Raw genomic sequence first — 24139 nt, 5'->3', positions numbered from 1 at the left:
CCATTGTATATATCGACCACATCTTCTTTATCCGTTCGTCTGTTGAAGGGCATTTTGGTTCTTTCCACAGTTTGGTGACTGTGGCCATTGCTGCTATTAACATTGGGGTACAGATGACCCTTCTTTTCACTACATCTATATCTTTGGGGTAAATACCCAGTAGTGCAATTGCAGGGTCATAGGGTAGCTATATTTTTAATTTCTTAAGGAATCTCCACACTGTTTTCCAAAGTGGCTGCACCAACTTGCATTCCCACCAACAGTGTAAGAGGGTTCCCCTTTCTCCACATCCTCTCCAACACATGTTGTTTACTGTCTTGATGATTTTGGCCGTTCTGACTGGTGTAAGTTGATATGTCATTGTGGTTTTGATTTGAATCTCCCTAATGGCTAATGATGAACATTTTTTCATGTGTCTGTTAGCCATTTGTGTGTCTTCTTTGGAGAAGTGTCTGTTCATGTCTTCTGCCCATTTTTTGACGTGATTATCTGTTTTGTGTTTGTTGAGTTTGAGGTGTTCTTTATAGATCTTGGATATCAGCCCTTTGTAGTATCATTTGCGAATATCTTCTCCCATTCCATGGGTTGCCTCTTTGTTTTGTTGACTGTTTCCTTTGCTGTGGAGAGACTTTTGATCTTGATGAAGTCCCAAAAGTTCTTTTTCGTTTTTGTTTTTTTTTTTCCTTTGCCTTTGGGGACATGTCTTGAAAGAAGTTGCTCTGGCTGACATCAAAGAGGTTACTGCCTATGTTCTCCTCTAGGCTTTTGATAGGTTTCTGCTTCCAGTTGAGGTCTTTTATCCATTTTGAGTTTATCTTTGTGCATGGTGTAAGAGAATGGTCAAGTTTCATTCTTCTACACGTTGCTGTCCAATTTTCCCAGCACCATTTATTGAAGAGACTGTCTTTTTTCCATTGGATATTTTTTCCTGCTTTGTCAAAGATTATTTGACCATGGAGTTGCGGGTCCATATCTGGGTTCTCCACTCTGTTCCACTGGTCTGTGTGTCTGTTTTTGTGCCAGTACCATGCTGTTTTGGTGATCACAGCTTTGTAGTAAAGCTTGAAATCAGGCAATGTGATGCCCCAGTTTTGTTTTTCTTTTTCAACATTTCCTTGGTGATTTGGGGCCTTTTCTGGTTCCATACAAATTTCAGGATTGTTTGTTCCAGCACTTTGAAAACTGCCAGTGAAATTTTGATCAGGGTGGCATTGAAAGTATAGATTGCTCTAGACAGTGTAGACATTTTAACAATGTTTTTTCTTCCGATCCATCTTTTTGTGTCTTCTTCAGTTTCTTTCATGAGTGTTCTGTAGTTCCTCAAGTACAGTTCCTTTACGTCTTTGGTTAGGTTTATTCCCAGGTATCTTATGGTTCTTGGTGCTGGCTTCCTTATGTAAAAGTTCTGAGAGGTTTTGTTGATGTTGTTGTTTTGAGTTTTTGTTTTTGTTTTTTTTTCTTTCGTAGTGTAAAAGCACTATAGGAAATGTAAAGCACCTATGTCAGTGGTTATTATAAGTTGTTGAAAAGGGAGGAAAAAGTGCTAGATGCCAAGTTTTTGTTTTCACTTTCTTTTGTTCATCACTAGAATTTATCCCTTGGTAAAGAGGGGGCATTTTATCCTACCACCATCAAGTTGGAAATGCCTTTGAACTTTATGTATTCTACTTCTCCTGATGCCAGAGAGGTCTACGTCAAAACTGTTCTCAATATCCACAAAAAACCTTGCCAAATCCATCCTGGGCATTTCCTTGTTTCTTGTGATTAATGTGTCCTGTTGCTCTTAGGCCCATTCTTTGAACTGTGTCCTGAGTGGAAAGGGAAAAGAACGACCCTCATGAATAAAATAGACCCGTGGCTCATTGGAGATTTTTTGTAGACTGTGTCATTTTCTTTCCTTTTCTTTTTAAGAGTTGACTGGATCTCTTAGCTGTGTGGTATTGACTCATCTGAACTTTCTTTGTGGACAATTATTGTTCTTCTCCTTAACCTTAGCAAATGTCTGCTTGTAAACTCCTTAAGACCAAGACATTTTGAACTTGTGTATCTCCATTATGGTTCTTTGGTATCTGTGCCTTGCCAGCGGTAGGGAGAAGCAGAAATCTATCTTGATGAATATGGCTGAATGAGGGACCTGTCCTGATGGAATGCAATAAATATTAACAGCAACTTTGAGGCTCCCCATTTGGCAAGGACTGCAGGTTCTAGGAATTTTAAATTTTGTGTTCTTAATTTGATGGCAATATTATACACAACTCCCCCAGCAATATAACCTGTGTGTGCCCACATATGTATGATAAATACATATGGGTGTGTACACACACACACACACAAAACTTTTTGTCTCCATTTTTGGAGTACTTCCTCGTCACCGAATGACCATGTCAGCAGCCCATCTTTTTTTTTAATCGTTGTGGCCTATTGAGAAAGAGCAGTGGCTGATCAAACACGAAGTGGTTCAGTAGTGCCACATGGAGGCCTAATGCTTGGATGGTGCTGTGTGTTCAGTAAGCAGAGGTTCCCTGTAGCTGAAATGGAGAGAAGGGGTGGAAGTGGTAGTCACATGGCCCAGAGTAATGCAAGCTTGTACAAGTCAGAAGAACTGTCTTCAGGGCAGAGTTTCAACTCCAGCGGATGCCCATCCATCACATTTAAGTAATACAAAAAAATCTTATTTTTTGTATAGTTTTTTTTTTTAAAGATTTTTTTTATTTTTATTTGTCAGAGAGAGAGACAGAAAGCGAGCATAGGCAGACAGAGTGGTAGGCAGAGACAGAGGGAGAAGCAGGCTCCCTGCCGAGCAAGGAGCCCGATGTGGGACTCGATCCCAGGACGCTGGGATCATGACCTGAGCCGAAGGCAGCTGCTTAACCAACTGAGCCACCCAGGCGCCCCTTTTTTGTATAGTTTTTAAAACTTTAATTTGTGAACTATCTTTGTCTTAGGGGTATTAAGAGCTATAAGCATAAGAAAGTTCCACTTATTTTATGTGTGTACTTAAGTGATATCATGTTACTCAAGTGGGTGTTACACTTAAGAATTCAAGATTAGAATTAGACAAGAGTTCAAATCCTGGTTTATTGTGTGACTCTTGGCGTTAATTATACCCTTTATGTCCTGATTTCTTCATCTGTGAAGTGGGATGATAACTGTTTTCATAAAACGCTGTGAAGGTTCATTGAGTCACCCATGCGAAGAGGTGGACACAGTGCCTGATTCAGAGTGAGTGCTCTACAGTTGTTAGATTTTGACACAAGATAATTTTATTTTTTATAAGAAGAGTCCAGAAATATTCCAGCCTGAGAGACCCGGAGTCAGGTAAATGCCTTTGCGTTTTTGAGAGCTCTGGGCTCAGTCTCTTGGGCAATCTTGTAACTGCTGGTATGATCAGTTTCGTAACAACTTTCCAGGGTTATGGTGAAAGCTAATTAATGGTGAATGCCGCGTTTAGAGAATGACTTCATATGCCAGACACCGTGCTTAAGCATCTGTGTGCGTTATCTTTATTTCTGCTAAAAGCTTAGCAGAGTGAATAGTAGTGTCGTATTCCTACAGACAAGGGAACCGAGAGGGAGGGGACAGAACTTGCCCTAGGCCATACAGCTTCTAAGCAGGGAAGTCTGGTGGCAGGGTCTCCCTGTTTCCACAGCTCCTTCCGCCTTCCTGAGATCCTGTTGCAATGCAAGGTGACTCATCCAGCAAACTTCTACCACGGCCTGCGGCTGGGAGGAGCCACATTAGGAATAAAAGCTGTGATGGGGAAAAGGGGAGGGGTCATTGGCAATACTGGAGGAAAATCAGGGGAAGGTCTTTCACTGTGCCTGATGGGGACTCAGAGGCCTGGGGAGTGTAGAAGGAGGACACAGGGTGTCCTGGAGATAAACCGCTGACTTCCCACATTGACCTGGGGCCAGCCCTGAATGCTCGTATACACTTAGAAAAAAATGTTATTTCATTAATTTAGGATTGATACTGATATTCATAAAACACTGAGTTTTCTGGAAATTAAAGGAAAACAGTGTGCCTTGAAAGACTTGCTGGGGGACAGGATTTCCTGCATTTACCTCCCAGTTCTGCCATTCACCTGACATGTAGTTTTAAGCAACTTATAATTCATCTCTAGATCTAGTTTCCCCATTTGTACTGGTTTAGAAATGTGTAAAACGACTATTACATAACTCATTTTCAAACTTGGTTAAGTGTATAGAGGGTATGCAAGAGAGGAGAAGTATGTATCCTGTGTTTTACACACACACACATGCACACACACACACACACACACACACACAAAATCTTGTGCGTCTTTTGCAGACTGGCTCAGCACAGTGTTGAACGAATGTGTGCTAAGTGCCAGGTAGAATTTTCACCTTGGATGATTCAAACAGGAGTAAGGCGATGTCTTGGCTTAATTGTGATTTTCATTTTGGTGGGCACGGTGAAGGCTATAGTTATGGAGGGCACGTATTGCATGGAGCACAGGGTGTGGTGCATAAACAATAATTCTGTTACACTGAAAAGAAATTTAAAAAAAAAAAAGAAAGAAAGAAAGAAAAGGGAAACTTCACATGATACATGTAAGACCTTGGATATTTCTCCTAGGGCCACAATAGTAACAGTAATGTATAGCATACTTCAGTAATTATGAAGTAATTTTCTTTTTTTTTTTAAGATCTCATTAATTTTTTTGGCAGAGATCACAAGTAGGCAGAGAGGCAGGCCGAGAGAGAGTGGGGGAAGCAGGCTCCCTGCTGAGCAGAGAGCCCAATGCGGGGCTCCATCCCAAGACCCTGGGACCATGACCTGAGTCGAAGGCAGAGGCTTAACCCACTGAGCCACCCAGGTGCCCCATGAAGTAATTTTCTTATTGAAGAAATGATAAACAGTCTGAATGGAGAAAACACTGTATGTTCTGTGTCCCTTCTCTGCGTTAACTCTTGTTCACCCGTGTGTGAAGACCAGGTGTTAAGGGGGCAGGCACATGGCTCTTTCCATTACTCTTAGGGTTCCCTATGGCAAGTCTCTTCCTTGACTTTGCCTAACCTCCTAGGCTTCCCTGAGGTGTGGCTAGAATAAGGTTCTACTATATATACAGACAACATATGTGTTGAGAAAAGCAGAGTTCTCTTTACTATAAAGAAAATGATCGGCAGCGCTGAATACGAGCGTCACATTGTCAGTTCCCTCCAGACATTTCCAGAGGGTTGTCCAACTCAAAAAGCATCTCCCAACACTGTCTCACACCTGGTTCTTCTGTGTTCCTTGTGGTGACTCATGGCGTCGGTGTCTACTGGTCACTCAGACTCAAAATCCTGAGGTTTCCTAACTCCTTCCTCTCTCTGAATCCCCACATCTAATTGATGCCAGCGTTACGTGGACTCTCTCATCTAATGTTCTGGTGTCTCCGCTTTCCTCACCTGATTTACTGCCATTGACCGGGTTCATGACCTCGTCAGCCCTCACCTGAAGACTGCGGCAGCTCCTGGCTAGCCTCGCTGTCTCTATCCGTTCGTCACCCCGCCATTAACAATTACCATTTCAAAAGCAAACCCCAATACAGCACTCTTCCTTCCAAACTGCCTAGTCTGGTCTATAGACATCTTCCTAACTTGGTCCCAAATAACCTTTTTGGTGTCATTTCCTACACTTCCCCGTGAACCATTCTGAACCACTATGGATTTTTTTTTTTCTGTTTCCTAAATGAGTGCTTTATTGCTTCTGCTGCCTGGAATTTTTTCTTCTACTTTCTCTACAGGAAAACTCCTGCTTATCCTTTAGAAACCAAATCATAGCGGCACTGCCTTCCTGAAACTTCCTCAACTCCTCTTGGTCCAGTCTGCCTGCTCCATAACACACCGTGAATTCACAAGAGTTTGCCATTATCTGATTCCGAATCCTGCCCCTCTTCTTCCACTGAGTATATTTTTGTGAACTCCTCTTAGGGAGACCCTCAACCCCCTTGCATAACTTTAACGTTGTGGCACACAAGCGCTGTACCTGGTGTCTGATCAGTGTTTGCTGGTGGGGTAGATAAAGTCATGCACAGCAGCTTATAATTGAACCTTTGTCTGCAAACCCCAATATTGGTACATTACATGAATAGATCGTATGTCCCAGAACATGAATTTAGGGGGCTAAGTCCATCTAGTATGTAGGCCATTCTAAATTTTCCGATATAGATTGACGTGTTTTTATTTTTTTAAGATTTTATTTACTTATTTGACAGAGAAAGACACAGCAAGAGAGGGAACACAGGCAGGGGGAGTGGGAGAGGGAGAAGCAGGTTTCCTGCTGAGCAGGGAGCCTGATGCGGGGCTTGATCCCAGGATTCTGGGATCATGACCCGAGCCAAAGGCAGATGCTTAATGACCGAGCCATCCAGGTGCCCTAGACTGACTTGCATTTAACAGCTGCATTTAATAGCAGGGGCAGGTGGTGAGTGGAGATGGGTATCTTGGAAACAGACCAGCCTACTACTCAAGGACTAAGAGAGCTGGCAGGTGGTAAATGACCCCTGAGAACAATGTTGGGAAAACTCCACGTCAACAGTGATTTTCTCCAGGGTTGGGAGATTAAGGGTCATTTGATTTTCCTGGTGCTGTTAGTATTTACTAAGGTTTTGACAGTGAACATGTGTGCCTTGTTAATAAGAGGATGGTGCTCTGTCAATTTCTCCCACGCACTAGCTGGCACAGACCCCAGGAGCAGGGCAGGGACTCTGTCTGACCAGACCTCTTAATGCTGTGCAGTAGGTTCTTTCCTGGTTAGCCCTGCTCACCTTTCCATCTTGCCTCACGCACCCTGTTTCAACCACACTCGTCTTTTTTTTTTTTTTTCCCTACTTATTTATTTAATGTAGCCAACACTTACAGATATCATATTATAGGCCACACACTATTCTAAGCATTTGGCAAATACTAACTCATTTCGTTCTCATAGCTGTTAGTATTCCCGTCTTACATATGAGGCAACTTCGCGGTCATCCTGGATTATGTTTTTCTTCGTCTGTGCTGTTTACCCCTCCCTGTCGGGTGCCGTTCAGCTCCTCCCAGTCACATACTGGAATTTCTTTTCCAGAATTGGCATTTAAGGTTCGGCTCCTCCGTGTCCATGCCATCTTTTTCTTTATAGACAGTGCTTACAACACTGTATCATAAATACCGTCCGTCTTGGGCAAGTCAATTAATTTTAGTTTCTTCCCTCTGGACGCTTCTGGTCATGTTGCCCTCACCGAGTTTGAGAGGATCGAATGGCCCAGTAGTTGTGAGCTAAATGCTCAGGAAGTGAGCTTCCCTGATCTTGACCGTGTGTTCCTTGACACAGCTGCTGCCACAGGACAGGTGTTGTCTGTGGGACGCTGAAGGGGAGGGAGAGTAGGAAAACCCAGGATGACCCAGAGTCAAGGCCATTTAGGGAGAAGAGAGTGGGGGCACTTTCAAATGCCTCACCGGGGTGTGAGTAGATGACAGTTGAGGAAGGACTGTTGGGTGGGGGTCACTGGTGACGTTTTTGAGACTGGCTTAGCAGGCGGTGGTGAGGCGGAAGTAGACAGCAGGTAGTTAAGGAGGAGGAGCGGGTGGGGAGGAATGGAAGGCTGAGGATGTGAGCATCTCTTCCAGGAGGGGAAGAGGAAAGCGAGGGCAATAGTAGGGCCAGAAGAAGGTTCTTGGTCTGGATGGGAGGGGCTCGAATGTGTCTACAGGTAGAAGGAAGTTTCTCAGAAAAGCACGGGTGGGGACAATGTCATTCTGTCTACTCTGGCTGAAGCTCAGTCCATCCTCAGAATACCCGTTGCCCCCCACTTGGGGACTCAGCGCCATTAAAGCTATTACTTGTTTGCCGCTGGGGTATCCCAGGGTCCAGTAGGCTTTGGGGTCAGTTGGGGTCCTTGCTGAATATTTAACCTGTCTGAGCTGCAGTTTCCTTAACTTCTCCAAGAGACAGGATGAAAGAGAAGAAAAAAAAAGATAAATCTTAGAATGCTTTTGCTCTCCAGAAGGAAGAAGTTGAAGGGTGTGTTGGTTGGATGGCTGCTCTCTTCCTAAAGCAGTGAGGGAGCTCGCCTGCTGGGACGAAGGGAATGGGAAGGGTTCGGAGCTCTGATAAGACTGACGTTCTCCATGGAAGCCACCAGGTTCTCTCCATGAGTCATAGACAAAGGAGATGAGGAGAAGCATAGGGGAAGCATAGGGAAGAAAATTGGGATTATCGTTGACTTTCTGCAACCTGGTATGCAGGAATAGGGAAGGTGTGGATAGCACTGGGTACCGACAGAATTGTCAAAGGATATATGGGATTTGTGCAGGGGCTCGGGGAGAGAGGAAAGAGAGAGAAAGAGGATACTATGGTGAAATGACCTCCAGGATAGTCCAAGTCAGCTATCAGATGGGCGCTAGTGACCTGGGAGAGGGACAGGTCTGAAGGTCTTATGGTGACAGAAAAAATGTAGAGCAGGTTCCTGGGAGCAGGATGGGGCCCCAAAGGTTGTGACCAGAGGACAATTTTAGACTATTCAATGAGGGAATTTCGAATGACTAATGACAGGGGTTGGCTGGGTCACCCCAAACATTACAGTGTTCTTCATTTCTCTACCTTCCCTTCTGGTCTTTGTCATATGAATATCTACTGTCTTCTTCCCAAAGGTAACTTTCATCTTTGCACGGTTTTTCATGTGGAATATATCAGTTAGCATTATTCAGTAAACATTTTTTATTTCTACATTGTGTTTGTGATGGTTTTTAATGGGTGTATTCTATCAACTTATGTTTGCATGTGCTACTTTGTATTCTTGTGGATTTTTCCCTTGGATGAATTCTCAGGTGTGAGATTACTATGCTTAAGGGTGGAGGGAGGTCTTGATATGTCCTTAGTTAATTGCCGCTGGCAGAACTGCAATGAGCAGAGAGGGCAATTGAGAAGTAGAATAGAATATCCAACAATAGAATCTGAATGGAAGTTTATATGAATATCTCAAGTCCGCCTCACATCCTCCTGAGTAGAAAAAGTAACTGGCTAGAGTTTGTATCTGTGATCAAGTACCTGGAGGTTTTTTAATTTTTTTTTTAAGAGTAATTATTGTTTTTATTTATTTATTTATTTGAGAGGAAGAGAGAGAGTGCAAGTGGGGAGGGGCAGGAGGAGAGGGAAAGAATCTCAAGCAGATTCCATGCTAAGCATGGAGCCCCATGTGGGGCTTGATCTCACAATCCTGAGATCATGACCTGAGCTGACATCGAGAGTCAGATGTGTAACAGACTGAGCCACTCGGGACTCTCAAGTACCTGGAGTTTTGCTTGATTTCGTCTTGGATGCTACTTTGTCAGGGGTTGGGAATGAGTGCTATCATCAAGATGTTGAAGAAATTGAAAAGATATATGCCTGAAAGGGGTTGGGGACAATAAAAGGGAGTCCATTTCTGTGCTCTCGAGTGTTTTGGAGGCAAGGACAGGAAAAATTTAGAAATAAACAGAAATAGTTATTTTCACATAATACTATTATTATATTACAATTCTCACAGTGTTAGTATTTTGAACAGTTTTGACAATAAATGGAGACATGATTTAGGAAATTATTAAGAAAATTGTAATATTTTGAATCAGTGATTTCTTTAACAAATATTTCTTTTAACTACATTTTTTCTTGTTATGATTGTAATGGTTCTCCCTTTGTTTTTCTTTGAACAGAAAAAATACAGAAAGGGATTTATTGATGTTGCAAAAATCAAGTGTGTGGAAATAGTGAAGAATGATGAGGGTGTTGTCCCCTGCCAAAATAAATATCCATTTCAGGTAAGCTGGCATGATTTTTTGCCACAGAATAATTTAGTTTTGCCTACTATTTGACACTACAGCTTCCTGCTGTTGCTTTCGTGGTCGATATTTTTTTTTTTTTCGCTTTAGTGAGGTGCAATTGACACATAGGAATTGTGTATATTTAAGGGGTACAGCGTGATGTTTTGGTATATGTATACATTGTGAAATGATCACATTTGAGCTGATTAATAGATCCATCACTTCATATAATTACCACTTTCTTTCTTTTTCCTCTTCTCTTTCCCTTCGTCTCTTCCTTCCTTCCTTTGAGTCCTTAAGACCTACCCTCTTAGCAAATTTCAAGTATACAGTACAGTACTGTTAATTGTAGTCACTAGGCTCTACATTAGATTTCCAGAACTCATTCATTTGCTTCACTGAAACTTTATACTTTGTGACCAACATCCCCCCATTTACCCCTCTTCCCTGTCCCTGACAACCACCACTCTCTCTACCCTCTGCTTCTATGCATTTGACTATTTTAGATTCCACAGGGAGTGAGATCATGCAGTATTTGCCTTTCTGTGTCAGAAGGGAGGTTCCTAGCCTTGTTTTTCTTTTTAGCCAATCAGGGAGTTTCTGCCTTGTGCCTCTGATCAAAGGTGAAAGGACAGACCACAGAATTCTTGGGTTAGTTTCCCAGGCAGAGTTTTATTACTAATATTAAGAATACTAAGAGTACTGGGGCGCCTGGGTGGCTCAGTGGGTTAAAGCCTCTGCCTTTGGCTCAGGTCATGATCTCAGGGTCCTGGGATCGAGCCCCGCATCGGGCTCTCTGCTCAGCAGGGAGCCTGCTTCCTCCTCTCTCTCTCTGCCTGCTTCTCTGCCTGCTTGTGATCTCTGTCAAATAAATAGATAAAATCTTAAAAAAAAAAAAAAAAGAATACTAAGAGTACTAAGAATAAGACTTTAGTTGCTCACCAGGAGTTACCTCTAAAAGAGGCATCATGGTTCACAGTTTGGGCTCAGGATCCTGCTTTTCTGGATCATCAGCCAGATGAGATGGGCAGGTTATCTAGTACAACGTTAGGGGGTGTCCTATGCAGTGTGTTCTGTATGAATGGTGCCTTCTGGTGTTACACAGGAGTGGAAGGTCTGGGGGTAAGCCTTAGTCTCCTCTGTAACATGTAAATATGATGCCTTAGTAGTAGGATTAACTGAGTTAAATATCTGTAAAGCACAGATAGATAGATATAGAGTTGGGATAGTGTTTAATGAAGTTAGCCACTGCCGTTATTTACAGTGGCAAAAGGAAGGTACAGCAGTAACATTGACAGGGTAGTCCGTTCGTGTAACATAGGATTCAGAAAAATGCTAGGTTAGAATAATTCTTGCTACACCAAATTTACTTAAGGATCTTCAATTAGTTAGATTGCAAGAAATAATGATTAGTGAAGCATCTTGGTCTCTCTCTCTATTTTTTCTTCTATTAAAGCTCAGTCCTTTGCAAAATGTGTATCCGACTTGATGTAGACATGAGGAAATACATATGCTTTGTAGGTTCTTTGGATCCAAAGTAAATGACTTTTATTTGACCATTTCAGAATCATTTATCGATGTCTCTGGTACCCAGGGCTCTGTGCTAGTCAGAAATGCTGTGTCTAAGTATTTCTCATCTATTCTGTCTTTTGTTTTATTTTAGGTTGTTCATGATGCTAACACACTTTACATTTTTGCACCTAGTGCACAAAGCAGGGACCGGTGGGTGAAGAAGTTAAAAGAAGGTAAAACTCATAATGAAATATTAACTGTACATAATTTTAGGATATAACATTGTTATCACTGGAAGAGAAATTCAGCTAATGTATCTTGCATTTAGAATCTTTTAATCTACAATAAGTGTTTTTCTGAGGACAGTCAGCTACTGGGATACATGATGAAGACAACTTTCTTTTTTATAACCTGATTCCTTCTAGATTCCTTTAGAAATTATACACATAGTTTCTAAAGCATGCATGCTTTCAAAAAAAAAAAAAAGAATGCATGCTTTCATTTAATGACTAATACATTTAACGATGAGAAAGCACTGGACTTTTTTGATAACAGGATTTTATTTTCTAAGACATGGTCTGTGTAGTCAATGTTTGGTGTGGATTGACGACTTGTGCATAAAGTGTTTCCATGAGTGATTTGTACTGCTGGGTCCTCATCCCTTCTCCTGCAGAGCAGAGTGGGTGAGCTGACTTGTGTGCTTATCCATCATGGTACAGCAGAGGTCACTTCTGCTAACAAGGGCGTTTCATCAAAATAAGAAGGTGAAAGAGAACCATATCGGTTTTCTGAATGCTGTGCTGTATGAGGTTATGAAAGTGTTTTCATAATAAACGTAGCATCTGAGAAATAAAGAATGATCGACAGTGTTACCTACAAAACGTTCTGTCATCCATTTTATCTCACTAGTTGCTTAATGTGTCTCTGAATTACAGAAATAAAGAACAACAATAATATCATGATTAAATATCATCCTAAATTTTGGGCAGATGGAAGTTATCAGTGTTGCCGACAGACTGAAAAATTAGCACCTGGATGCGAAAAATATAACCTTTTTGAGAGTAGTAAGTATTTATTTTATTTTATAATGATATTATGTGCAGGATATATGCACTATTGGTATAGTGTGAAAGTGACTTGGTTTTGATTTTGATGTTGGTTAACTATGACCTTTACACCTTCTCGCGCTGTGGGAATGGAGGGCGGATGTATTTTGTATGAATAATTATGTTTATTTAGCAGTGGGGCCATCTCATGGAATCAAAAGGTCTATTTTCAAGAGCTTTTATCACAGTATGGAAGCCTGCTCAAAATGACTCTGTTAAAAGTATGAGCTTAATGTGGCACCATTAACAGCTTGTTTCCTTTCAGCTTTACCGAGGTAGAGCTGGCAATTAAAATTGTAAGATATTTTCAAGTGTGCATTGTGCTGATTTGGTATACGTATGCGTTGTGAAAGGATTCTTCCCATGGAGTTAAGACATCCATAACCTCACATGTTAGCCTTCCCGTGTGTATGTGTGAGAATATTTCAGTTCTACTCTCAGTACATTTCAGTTGTACATTACCATGCTATCAACTACCGTCACCAGGTTAGACATTAGACCCTCAGACCGTATGCATCTTATATGTGAAAATCTGTGCCCTCTACCAACAACTCTGTCTCCCTCCTCCCAACCCCCATCTCCTGGCAACCACTTTTTATTTTTACTCTGTTACTAGGAGTTTGAATTTTCTTTTTATTTTAAATTCCACATGTAACTGATCCCCTGTGGTATTTGTGTTTTTTTTTTCCTGTCTGGCTTATTTCACTTAGTACAACGCCCTCCGGATTCATCCGTGTTGTTGCGCGTGGCAGGATTTCCTTCTTTTTAAAGGCGGGATAATATTCCATTTTATTTATATATGTTATAAATATTATACAGTACACTATATATACACACTGTGTGTCTTTATCCATTCATCTGTTGATGGACATTTAGGTTGTTTTCATACCTTGGCTACTATGAATAATACTTCTATGAATGCAGAAGTGCAGATAATGTCTTCAAAGTACTGCTTTCCTGCCCTTTGTGTATATACCCGGAAGTGGGATTGCTGAGTCATACGGTAGTTCTGTTTCTAATTTCTTTTCTTTTTTAGAAAGATTTTATGTATCTATTTGACAGAGAGAGATCACAAGTAGGCAGAGAGGCAGGCAGAGAAAGAGAGGGGGAAGCAGGCTCCGTGCTGAGCAGAGAGCCCGATGTAGGGCTCGATCCCAGGACCCTGGAATCATGTCCTGAGCCGGAGGCAGAGGCTTAACCCGCTGAGCCACCCAGGTGTCCCTCTATTTCTAATTCCTAGAGGAACCTCCATACTGTGTTCCATAGTGGTTGCATTCCTAGCAGCACTGCACGAGGCTTCCCCTTTCTCCACACCCTCCCAGCATTTGTTACCTCTTGTGTTTTTGGTAACAGTCATTTTGACAGGTATGACGTGATATCTCATTGTGGTTTTGATGTGCATTTCCCTAATGAGGAGTGATACTGAGCCCCTCTTAATGTACCCGTTGGTCATCTGAATGTCTTCTTTGGAAACATGTCTGTTCAGGTCCTTTGCAACATTTTTGACAGAGTTTTTTGAGTTTTTTGGCTGTTGAGTTCTATGAGTTCCTTATATATTTTGGATATTAACCCCTTATCAGGTATGTGATTTGCAAGTATTTTCTCCTCTTCAATGGGTTGCCTTTTCATTTTGTTGATGGTTTCGTTTGCCCACAGGAAGCTTTTTAGTTTGTCCTAGTCTCACTTGTTTACCAAGAACAAGATAGGGCCCCAATCCCTCTGGAATTTATAACCTGTTCCGGAAGGCAGAAAACAAACCAGCTTCGAAAGCACTTTAAATTGTTCCCCGCAACAGTGTTAAAAGCAACATGCACCAGAGTGAGAGTCCAAGTGGAGTTCTCGTCCATGTGTTCGTTTTCACTTCTCCTTAAAGCTCTCAGTCATTGGTAGATGGCATTTTGACCTATTTTTGTTGTTGTCATTTTCAGGTATAAAAAAAGCACTACCTCCAGCACCAGAAACAAAGAAGGTAGGTGGTCTTTACCTTTTGGAAACATTTACAGTTTCTTTTAAAAAATTTAATTAAAAATTTGTGTGTGTGTGTGTGTTCCAAAATTCATTGTTTATGCACCACACCCAGTACTCCATGTAATACGTGCCCTCCATAATACCCACCACCAGGCTCACCCCTGCACCTCCAAAACCCTCAGTTTGTTTCTCAGAGTCCACAGTCTCTCATGGTTTGTCTCCCACTTTGGTTTCCCCCTCACTTCTCCTAAGTCACATGATTCTGCCCCACTTTTCATATCAGAGGAAGGTATGCTGAGTATTTTTTTTTGGTATCAAATAATATTAATTTAATTATATCAGATTATCACTGGGGTCCTCTCCTCGTCTGGCATTTTGCTTATATTTTGGCCTCAAGAATTGTAGAAAAGGTGTGGAATTTAAAGGAACATTAAAGGAATATTTCAGTCTTCAGACCACAGTATCAGGACGAAAAAGTGACTTAATGATTTAATGATAAATCATTATTGATTTAATGATATATCAATGAATCAGTGATTTAATGATATGCCTTTAAAGAGTGGGGTATGGTTGGAAACACATGTATTTGGGAACCACATCATACCTGATCCAATGTGAATCTGGTATGATTGACTTTGGGAGGATTACTTAAACCATTGTTTCTTGTAAAATGGGAATTATATACTCTATTTCATGGGCTCAGTATTAAGAATAAATGAAAAAAAGTGTGTTAGGTACTAAGTGCATGCCTTTCACATGGAAAGCACAAAGAAATGCACATTGCTCTGATGGACAGGAGACTTGATAGAAGACTCACCCCCTAGTGTGTGTTTTCCCCTTTCAGGCCATTAGAATGGTGTGTCCACCTTTAGTCTTCTGGTTTCTACTCACATATTATCTGTAGCTGTCCCTGGAAGGGTAGCCTTGACAAGGAGCAAAGGCTATCTGATGTTTAAGGAGGGGTTTTGCTCATGCCCTATATTCCGAAACCCACGAGACGTCCAGTAGCACCAATGTCATCGAAGTCACGGGAGGGTTCCCCAGATTTTCCTAAGTAGACTTGAGGTTTCTGCTTTATTCTCTGTTGCTGTGTGAGTCATTTAGTGTTTCACTTCACATCTAGTTTCAAACAGAATGACTACATTTTCATGTGTTGTCTCCTTTTCTCAGCGAAGGCCTCCCCCACCAATTCCACCTGAAGAAGAAGACAATAGTGAAGAAATCGTTGTAGCCATGTATGATTTCCAAGCAACGGAGGCACATGATCTCAGATTAGAGAGAGGCCAAGAATATATTATATTAGAAAAGAATGATGTTCATTGGTGGAAAGCAAGAGATAAATACGGGTAAGTGTTCTCTCTGTGTGGGTGGGAATTAAGTGCCAAGTGAGACCAGGACTGTCTGTAATGATCTTGTAATGAGACTAGCTCAGTCAACAGTAAGTCAAGTACACATCATTACTTTGCAGTAACAATGTGTTCTTTGTAATGACTCAATAAATGTAAATGGATCCACCACTTCTTTCCAGAAATTAGAATGCATTACATTGGTCTCTCTCTCATTCGTTGTATGTTTAATTAGATTATTTTGATCTTGGGAGAAAGACATTTCAGGTTTTTTTCCCATGAGGTAAGTAATCTTACATTTTTCTAAGAGAGAAAGAGAGAAAATATGTGTGTGTTTGCGTGTGCACACATACATGCATGAGTATATATGTATGAAATATGTGTATAAAATACATATATGCATATAAATGCAAGAATTTTTAAAATGGGGCACCTGGGTGGCTCAGTTTCTTAAGCATCTGACTCTTGGTTTTGGCTCAAGTCCTGATCTCAGGGTTGTGGGATCAAGCCCCACGTCAGGATCTGCACTCAGTATGGAATCTGAGATTCTTGGTCCTCCCTCTCCCTCTGTTCTCCCCACCCCCCCCTTAAGTGCACATGCTTTTTCTCAAATAAATAAATAAAATCTAAAAAAAAAGAAATTTTAAAATGAGCATGATTTATACAAGATATTTTTCGATGTAAAGGAAGAGTCCTTTCAAATTTATTATTCGATAAGTGATGAGTAAATATGGATAAATGTAGGGGATGAGTATCTTTTAGGCTTCATTAAAGAAACTATATCCTGCGTTTACCTCTGAAATATAATCCTGTTTATATTCTGAGTTTCTGTGGATAAAAAGAGGAGGACTTTTTGTCCTGGACAGAACATACTCTACCTCCAAATCTGCTTTCTCACCTCCTTGTCTCATCTCCCAATTCCAATTCTCTGTTCCTCACTTCACTTCTGGACTGATTTATCAGTCCTTCCAATTATTGTTGTTGTTGTTGTTTTAGAGTGTTTAAAAGTTAATTCAAATCATTCTGTCATTTTATCCCCAAGTCTCACTACGAAAGATGTTTTTAAACAACTGCTATGTCATTATCATACTTAATAATAATTAAAAAAATACCATCTGTAGACTTTCTGATAACATTTTCAGGACTGGAGAAAGACTACAAATGAAAGCCCACATATCATTTGTCTAAATATTTTGAAACCCTAAGTCAAGCTGACAAACTGGTGAATAAAATAACCTTTATCCTCCCGCTTAACAAACGTACCTTCAAAATGACAAGGAAGCAAGGTTTGAGTTAGAATCCCGTGCCAGAATATGACAGTGCATAGAGGCCTGGCTCTCTGTGTCCTCTCCTTCCCTGTTCCCTTCTACCCCAGCTCCATCCCACATGACCCATGTGGACTTCCCAGCCATACATCCAAGCTCTGTCCATATTGTTTGCAGAAGCCAGTCCACAACTTGGTCACCCGTTGGACTTGGGCTAGAAGGAGTTACCTATAACCAGCATAATTTGCTTTTCAGAATATAAGGTGGAAAGGTCTGTGTTGGCCTCAGCAAGGGACAGAGAATTTTGGGGTCCTAGTTACCCAGATGATGTTCTAGAAGGGGGCTGAGGAAACATAGACTTTAGCATGCTTTTGGAAGTGTAAGGTCATGGCCAGGGCCCCTCTGGTCAAGGTCTAAGGATGGTATTGATTACATAACTCCATTCCCCCCTGATTAGCTCTAAGATGTATTTATGCAGTTTAATTAAGACTAAAATCAGGTCCACGTATTGCATTTTGGCTTGGCCATAGGTCTCCTGTTCTACAATTGTCCCCATCCTCCCCCTCCCCCTCCCCCTCCCCCTCCCCCTCCCCCTCCCCCTCCCCCTCCCCCTCCCCCTCCCCCTCCCCCTCCTTCTTCTTCTTCTTCTTCTTCTTCTTCTTCTTCTTCTTCTTCTTCTTCTTCTTCTTCTTCTTCTTCTTCTTCTCCTTCTTCATTTTTGATTAATTGATGAAACCAAGTCATTTACCCTATGAAATGAGCCATAATCTAGATTGAGCTAATTGCTTTCCCATGGTATCATTTAATATGTCTCCATGCCCTGTATTTCCTATAAATTGTAGTCTAGAGGCTTGATCACGTTAGAAGCTGATATCTGGTTGACTCACTTCTAATGACGTTAAGATCACTCAGTGGTCCAGGTGACGATCAAGTCCTTCATAAGGGTTCCACCTAATGATTTTGGCACTCATTAGTGATTACTGCTTAGCTCCTTGAGTTCACTAGGGATTGTAAAATGGTGATTGTCTAACTCTGTCATTCTGTCTGCATTTATTAACCCTCTAGGGAAGAATTGCCCCATCAACCAGTTCATTTAGTTTGTGCATCAAAAGCAAGAGAAATGTTTGATTTTTTTTCCTTTTACCGATTTTCAGCATGATGGGTTGGTGACTGAGCTTCCTCTAGTGATAACAATGGTAACCAATAATTGTTTGAAGAGTTACTATGGATGCATATTGCAACCATTGTGGTCATTATTCTTTTTGATTGAATTGACCCATTGTAGGTCAGTGGTACCTGGTTTGGGTTGAAACCTTTTTAATCTTTCTTAGCTTTCTTGCTTTCTGGGTAAAATAAGACAGCTCAAGTTCATGTGGTTATTTTTCCTGGCCAATCCTTCCGTGCACCATTTTTCTAAGGAGTGCTGGCTCCTTTTTGTGAGATAGTGTTTGGACAACAATCAGAGTGCTAGGATTCTAGAGCTACATATATGTATGTGTGTGTGCGGGTATGTGTGTGTGTATTATGAGTTCCTACTACTAGTTCAAATTCAGATTTAAGATTTTAAGGGTTTTACTCAATTTTTAAAATTTTGTGCATGGTACGTCTTTTATCTTACACTGAAAATCTTGACTCCTACCAAGATTCTACCTATTAAGATTGCTTCCTTTTTTATTTTTTTTTTTAATTTTAAGTTTTATTGAAGTATGATTGACACATGAAAGTTACATATATTTAAGGTGTACACCATGATGTTTTGATGTATGTATGTGTTCTGAAATGATTTCCAAATCAGATGAAGAGAGCCCTCATTTGACATAGTTTCATTGTTTGTGAGCGTTTGAGATTTTCTCTAGCCATTTTCAAGTATGATGGCTTCTTCAGCTCTAATGAGTGTAAGTGTCATTTCGGGTAAAACTGAAGTTTCCTTGGCCTCACACAGGCCTTCTCATTCAGTTCTCTTGGGGGAATGACCCAAGAATTCACCTTTTTAACAAGTGTCCTAGATGATGCTTATGTAGAAGTGAGGGGCTCCCTTCTGTGAAACAGTGTTTTACAAGGACTGTTGGAGAATTGGCAAGATGGGTACTTCTATCCGACACTCGAACTTTTTTGAAATAGTGATTTCTTTCAAACATCCCAAGAAATTATGAAGTCAAGAGAAGCATCATGGAATATTAGGAAGGTCTCAGAACCTAGTCACAAGTTCTAACCCTGTTACTGGCTAGTTTTGGGACCTGGAGAAAGTCCCTTAATCTTTTTGTAAGCCTTGGTTTCCCCACCAGGAAGTAGGGACACAACATTGTACCTGCCTACCTCAGAATTTTAGGGAAGGTCAAATGAAGTACTTTGTAAAGCATCAAATACTATAGATATATTGAATTATTGGGGGTTGACTAGTTTTTCTTAAAACTTTAGGCAATACAATGCTTTAATCTTTTCATAAAGGCAGTACTTTTTCTTAGTAAAATAATTTCAGTTTAACTAAAGTATTTTCCTTCTTTCCAGGAGTGAAGGATATATCCCAAGTAACTATGTAACAGGAAAGAAATCAAACAACTTAGACCAATATGAGTAAGTAAATGGTTATTTTATCAATGTGGAGAACTAGAAAATGTTTTCATTTTCCTAATTATGTAAGTCATGGATATCTTTCATTAACTCAGTTGTCTAGAGTGGTAAAAATGTTGTGAGAATTAGTTTCTACAGTACGCGTTACCTGAAGGTACTATGTATGAATGGAGTTACACGGGCAAATACAATTGAACCGATTTTAAACAAATCACAGCTCAGCTGACTTTGACATACATATTATTGTTCATTGACTCCAGAAATCAGAATATAATTTCTAAGAGTGGCCTTTAAAAAAACATGTTTGTGGGGCTCCTGGATGGCTCAGTTGGTTAAGCATTCGCCTTTGGCTCATGTCATGGTCCTGGGATCCCGGGATCGAGTCCCATATCAGGCTCCCTGCTCAATGGGAATAAAATAAATAAAAAATAAAATCTTTTAAAAAATAATAATAAAAATTTTTTAAAAAATGCTGTTTGTGGGGCACCTGGCTGAATCAGTCAGTAGAATATTAGTGACCCTTGGTCTTGGCCTTGTAAATTTGAGCCCTGCATTGGGTGTAGGGATTACTTCAGAACAAAATCCTTAAAAAAAAGTTTATTTTTTATTATTTTTATTATTTGCTATAATAGCAATATATGATTGCTGTTTTAAAAGTGTTTGAAAATATAAAAAATGTTAATAACAACAATTACTCATAAATCAACTAGAGTTGACTTAACATTAGCATTTCATTTCAATTTTTTTACTATTTTAAGGCATAGAGTCATGCTGTGTATGTGTTGTATCCTCTTTATTCTACTTCACAGTATATTGTGTGACTTTTCCTCATGCCATTAGCTATTCTTCAAAAACATTTTCATAACTGCCTTATAGTTCACTCAGTCATAAATTCATCAAATACTTCCCAAGACTTTAGCCTGTTTGAGGCACTGTGCTAGGCCTTAATGGGCACAAGCAGGCACACGGCACGCCGATGTACAATAATTTATAAAGGCATTTCCTTATTTGTATGGCACTGTGGTGTTTAGCACCTTTGCTATATAATAATGACTGAGATAACCTCTTTTTTTATATCTCTAAAAATTTATGGACTGGGCTAACAGCTAGTTAGGACTCCTAATGCCTGCTGTCAGATTGCTTTCCAGAGAAGGCAATGGGCATAGTATTTTTATGCCCATTAGCAGAGCCTGGCCAGGTTTTAACGAGAGGCTCATATATACCAAAGAGACTTTTGTGATCATTCTGGGGTGGTCATTCTGATACTTCATTCACTTATTTAAAAACACCACTGCCACCATCAAGAAAAAGCTGTCTCCTCTGTCCGTATCACTTTCTGTAATATGATTATGCCTTAAAATGTAGAAAAAAAAGATTAATAGCACTCAGTGATGTGTTGTTTCGGAAACAGGTAAGGATATAAAAATATGTAAAATACGTTGTGGTTTTGCTTTTAAATAAATTTTAGGAAAATACAGCAAAATCCTTGGAATTAGGGAAGGTGCTAAACAGCAAAAACTTGGACCCAGTTTTATAGTGATCTGAAACCTAACTGATGAGTTGGGGAGGGCTGTGCTCGGAAGCCAGATGATCCTTATCTAACTATGAGAACTTCCCTTACCTCATGGGATTACAAATAAGGATTTTATGGAGGCTATGATTCATCGCCATGAGTTTTTTGGATTTATCTTAGTTTGGAAATTTCCTCTCTTGTAAGGGACTCTCCTCCTTCTCTGTGTGGCTCAGTGAATTTGCTGAGTATGGTCTCTGGCGTGGGACTCCCCCAGCCCTCTGCCCAGGGTCAGGAATTCCTGATGGCGTGGGCTGTGCCTCACTCAATGAGAAGGATGAAGCCTCTTCTCGGCGTAGACCATCAAAGATCCCCTCTCCTCCCACTGTCTGTCTATGCCAAGACTTGTCCTGTTCTTTTGTTCTTCGCTACAGCCCATGCTGTAACACATCCCAAAGGTCCTCAGGGTTAAAAAGCCTTTTGCCAGCTATTGGATCAAGAGTTCGCCTGCTGTTTGTTTGGGCCTGGGAGTTCCAGGCAACAGACTGTCCACAGCAGACTGTCCACAGGGCTGGACTCAGCATTGCCGGGCCTCAGGCTCCCACGGCTATCAGAACCTGCTTCTGACCTCCAGACCCACGTAACAGTTGGAGGTAGAGACGGTCAGAGGAGCTGTTGCAGGAAAGAAAGTGGGATCGTGATGTTGGTCAGGACATGTTCTTGATGGAAAGATATGAAGGGGCCCTTAGAACAGGGCAAAGTCTAGGATAAGGCTTTTAAGTGGGTGGCTCAGGAGGAAAGGGTCAAAGAACCAGCCAAGATTTATAGCTGGTTGGTTGGTTTCTGTTTTTCCTCCATTTGTACTGGTTGCCTTCCGTTTGTGATATACTCAACATATCCTCCCCAAGAAAGCTTGGCCAGCATCTGAACTTTCCAGAAAAGACTGAGTATCTCCAAATCTCCTTTTCTTCTCTGTTCAGACACTACTCTGAAGTCCTGTTCTTCTGGAGTGTGTTGACATGACTAGCCAATCTGAAAACCTCATTCCCGTTGGGTTTTGCTATCTAAGGATGGACTGACCAGTTACTTGCAAATCCCAAGCCATTCTTTTCAGATGTAGAGTGAGTTCCTCCATCAAGGGGCACTAACTCACCTCCCTCTCATAGAGACCTTTCTGGGTCGGGCTAGAGAAAAGGTTGGGGGGGGCTGGCATCTGCACCCGAGCTCCTGCTCACCATGTGGGCTCCTTTATGTCTGCCCGTGAGTAGCCTTCTTCCGGCCAGGATGAGCTCAGCAGGATTTCAAAAAGCCCGTCTGCCCTTTCCTTTTCTTTCTTATTTCCTTTTTCCCTTCCCAGAAACTGTGAATATACTAGATGAGGAAAGAACTTCTTTCTCTCTCTGAATATCTTCAGTTGAATTTCCTCTTGAGGCAGCATTACTGATTCCTTACATCTGAATGTGAAACTAAAACCTCCCTTGCTTATGCTTGCTGTAAAGATAGGGGGTTGGGTCTTTGTTGTTTATAAAGAGAATTGGTTTTCCTTAATCTTTCAGGTCCTGCTAGTTTATAATATACCCCAAGAGCTCCAGTGGCCTTTCCTTAATTAATTTTTATGACTCTTTTTTTTTTTTTTTGGCATTCTGACAAATGTTTCTTGTTATCAGTGAAGAAGCTTAGTGACAGAATCCATTCTGTTCTCCGCATTTACTGTATCTTTCCACTTCATTCAGAAATGGATTGATCACAAGTGCACCTCTGTTAAACTTGGTCTCAGTTCCTAAAGTGGAGTCTGCAACAATGAGATGTTAATGCTCATAATTCTGGTTAATCACCTCAGACTCCAAGTAAAATAACAGTCGTCGTGTTGAGATGGACGTTTGGCTGTTATGAGTGCATAGAACAATCTGGATAAAAAAAAAAAAAAAAAGATCTTATTATTGTATTTTGGTCATTGTATTTTTCCCTTCCTCAATCAGAGAAGGCCTTTATGTTTGCTTGTCTCAGGGTGTTTGCTGGGTCAAAAGTAGGTGTCAGTTCTTTTATAGAAGGCTGAACCAGTGGTAGGATATTCAAATGCCCAGAGGGACTAGTCTGGTATCATAACATTGGAAGCCTCAGGAAATAGGACTGTGGTGGAGGGTTTTCTGCTCACTAAAGGGCATCTAAAACAAACAGACCAAACAAACAACAAAATTTTTAAACAGAAGGCCAGAGAAAACAGTCTGAGTTCATGTTCTTTGGCGTACTTACAATCTCATGAAAAGGTTGGTCTGGGGAAGCAGGGAGATGGCAGAGTATTTCTGAGGATGAGCTGGGAGAGGGCAGTTTCCATCTTTCCTTGGGAAAGATTTTCCAAGGATTAAGAAGGGCACAGATCTGCGGGGGCTCGTTGTGTAGCAGGACCTGGTGGGACGGGGGTGGGGGGCAGGCGCTTCTACTTGGCTATGGGGACATCCCTGCAGTAGAGGCTCTGGTGACCCCCGGGGGTTGTCTGGAAGACCCAGGCACCTTTGTGAAATTCAATGGCGGAGCCTCCAGAATGACTTGAGATGAAACCTACAGCCTATTGGTGGGATGGGGGCTTGGGGTAGGATTTAATTTGAATTATATACAATAATGAAAGTAGGGTGATGTTTCCCATAAGTTAGAATTTGTGGAGTAAAATTCGTTCTTGCTCTTATTTCGAAATTGGAAATGATTTTTATACTAAATAATGAAGAAGAGCTTAAATAAATTATGACATATCCATACCATGATGCACAAAACTAGTTTACTTGGTAAAGATGTCTGTCATCTACTGTCATAAAAAAATTCTGGTTATGATCTCGCAGGTGGAGTTTGATGCCACTTCAATTAAAAAAAAAATGAGGGGCGCCTGGGTGGCTCAGTAGGTTAAAGCCTCTGCCTTCGGCTCAGGGTCCTGGGATCGAGTCCCCAGTCAGGCTCTCTGCTTAGCAGGGAGCCTGCTTCCTTATCTCTCTGACTGCCTCTCTGCCTATTTGTGATCTCTGTCTATCAAATAAAAAAATAAAATGTTAAAAAAAAATATGGGGACATTTGGGTGGCTCAG

The 24139-nt window shown here is 41.0% G+C and overlaps 1 protein-coding gene across 6 annotated transcripts in view; it reads left to right on the top strand.

Moving 5' to 3' along the window:
• TEC (tec protein tyrosine kinase) overlaps positions 1 to 24139 on the top strand; it is a 140295-nt gene that overhangs the window by 94369 nt on the left and 21787 nt on the right. For 3 of the 6 annotated variants that reach the window (XM_032334243.1, XM_032334240.1, XM_032334244.1), the window contains exons 3-8: positions 9681 to 9785; positions 11452 to 11533; positions 12236 to 12364; positions 14335 to 14375; positions 15545 to 15720; positions 19494 to 19559. In XM_032334243.1, coding sequence (XP_032190134.1) covers positions 9681 to 9785; positions 11452 to 11533; positions 12236 to 12364; positions 14335 to 14375; positions 15545 to 15720; positions 19494 to 19559 — 599 coding nt within the window. The remainder of the gene's footprint in view (positions 1 to 9680; positions 9786 to 11451; positions 11534 to 12235; positions 12365 to 14334; positions 14376 to 15544; positions 15721 to 19493; positions 19560 to 24139) is intronic. The other 3 variants (XM_032334242.1, XM_032334246.1, XM_032334245.1) reach the window with 3 other exon arrangements.

This window comes from Mustela erminea, chromosome 2 (genome assembly GCF_009829155.1).
Source record: "Mustela erminea isolate mMusErm1 chromosome 2, mMusErm1.Pri, whole genome shotgun sequence".
Classification (NCBI taxonomy): domain Eukaryota; kingdom Metazoa; phylum Chordata; class Mammalia; order Carnivora; family Mustelidae; genus Mustela; species Mustela erminea.
The sequence above is the reverse complement of the archived record's forward strand: the minus strand, read 5'-3'. Positions and strand labels throughout refer to the sequence as shown.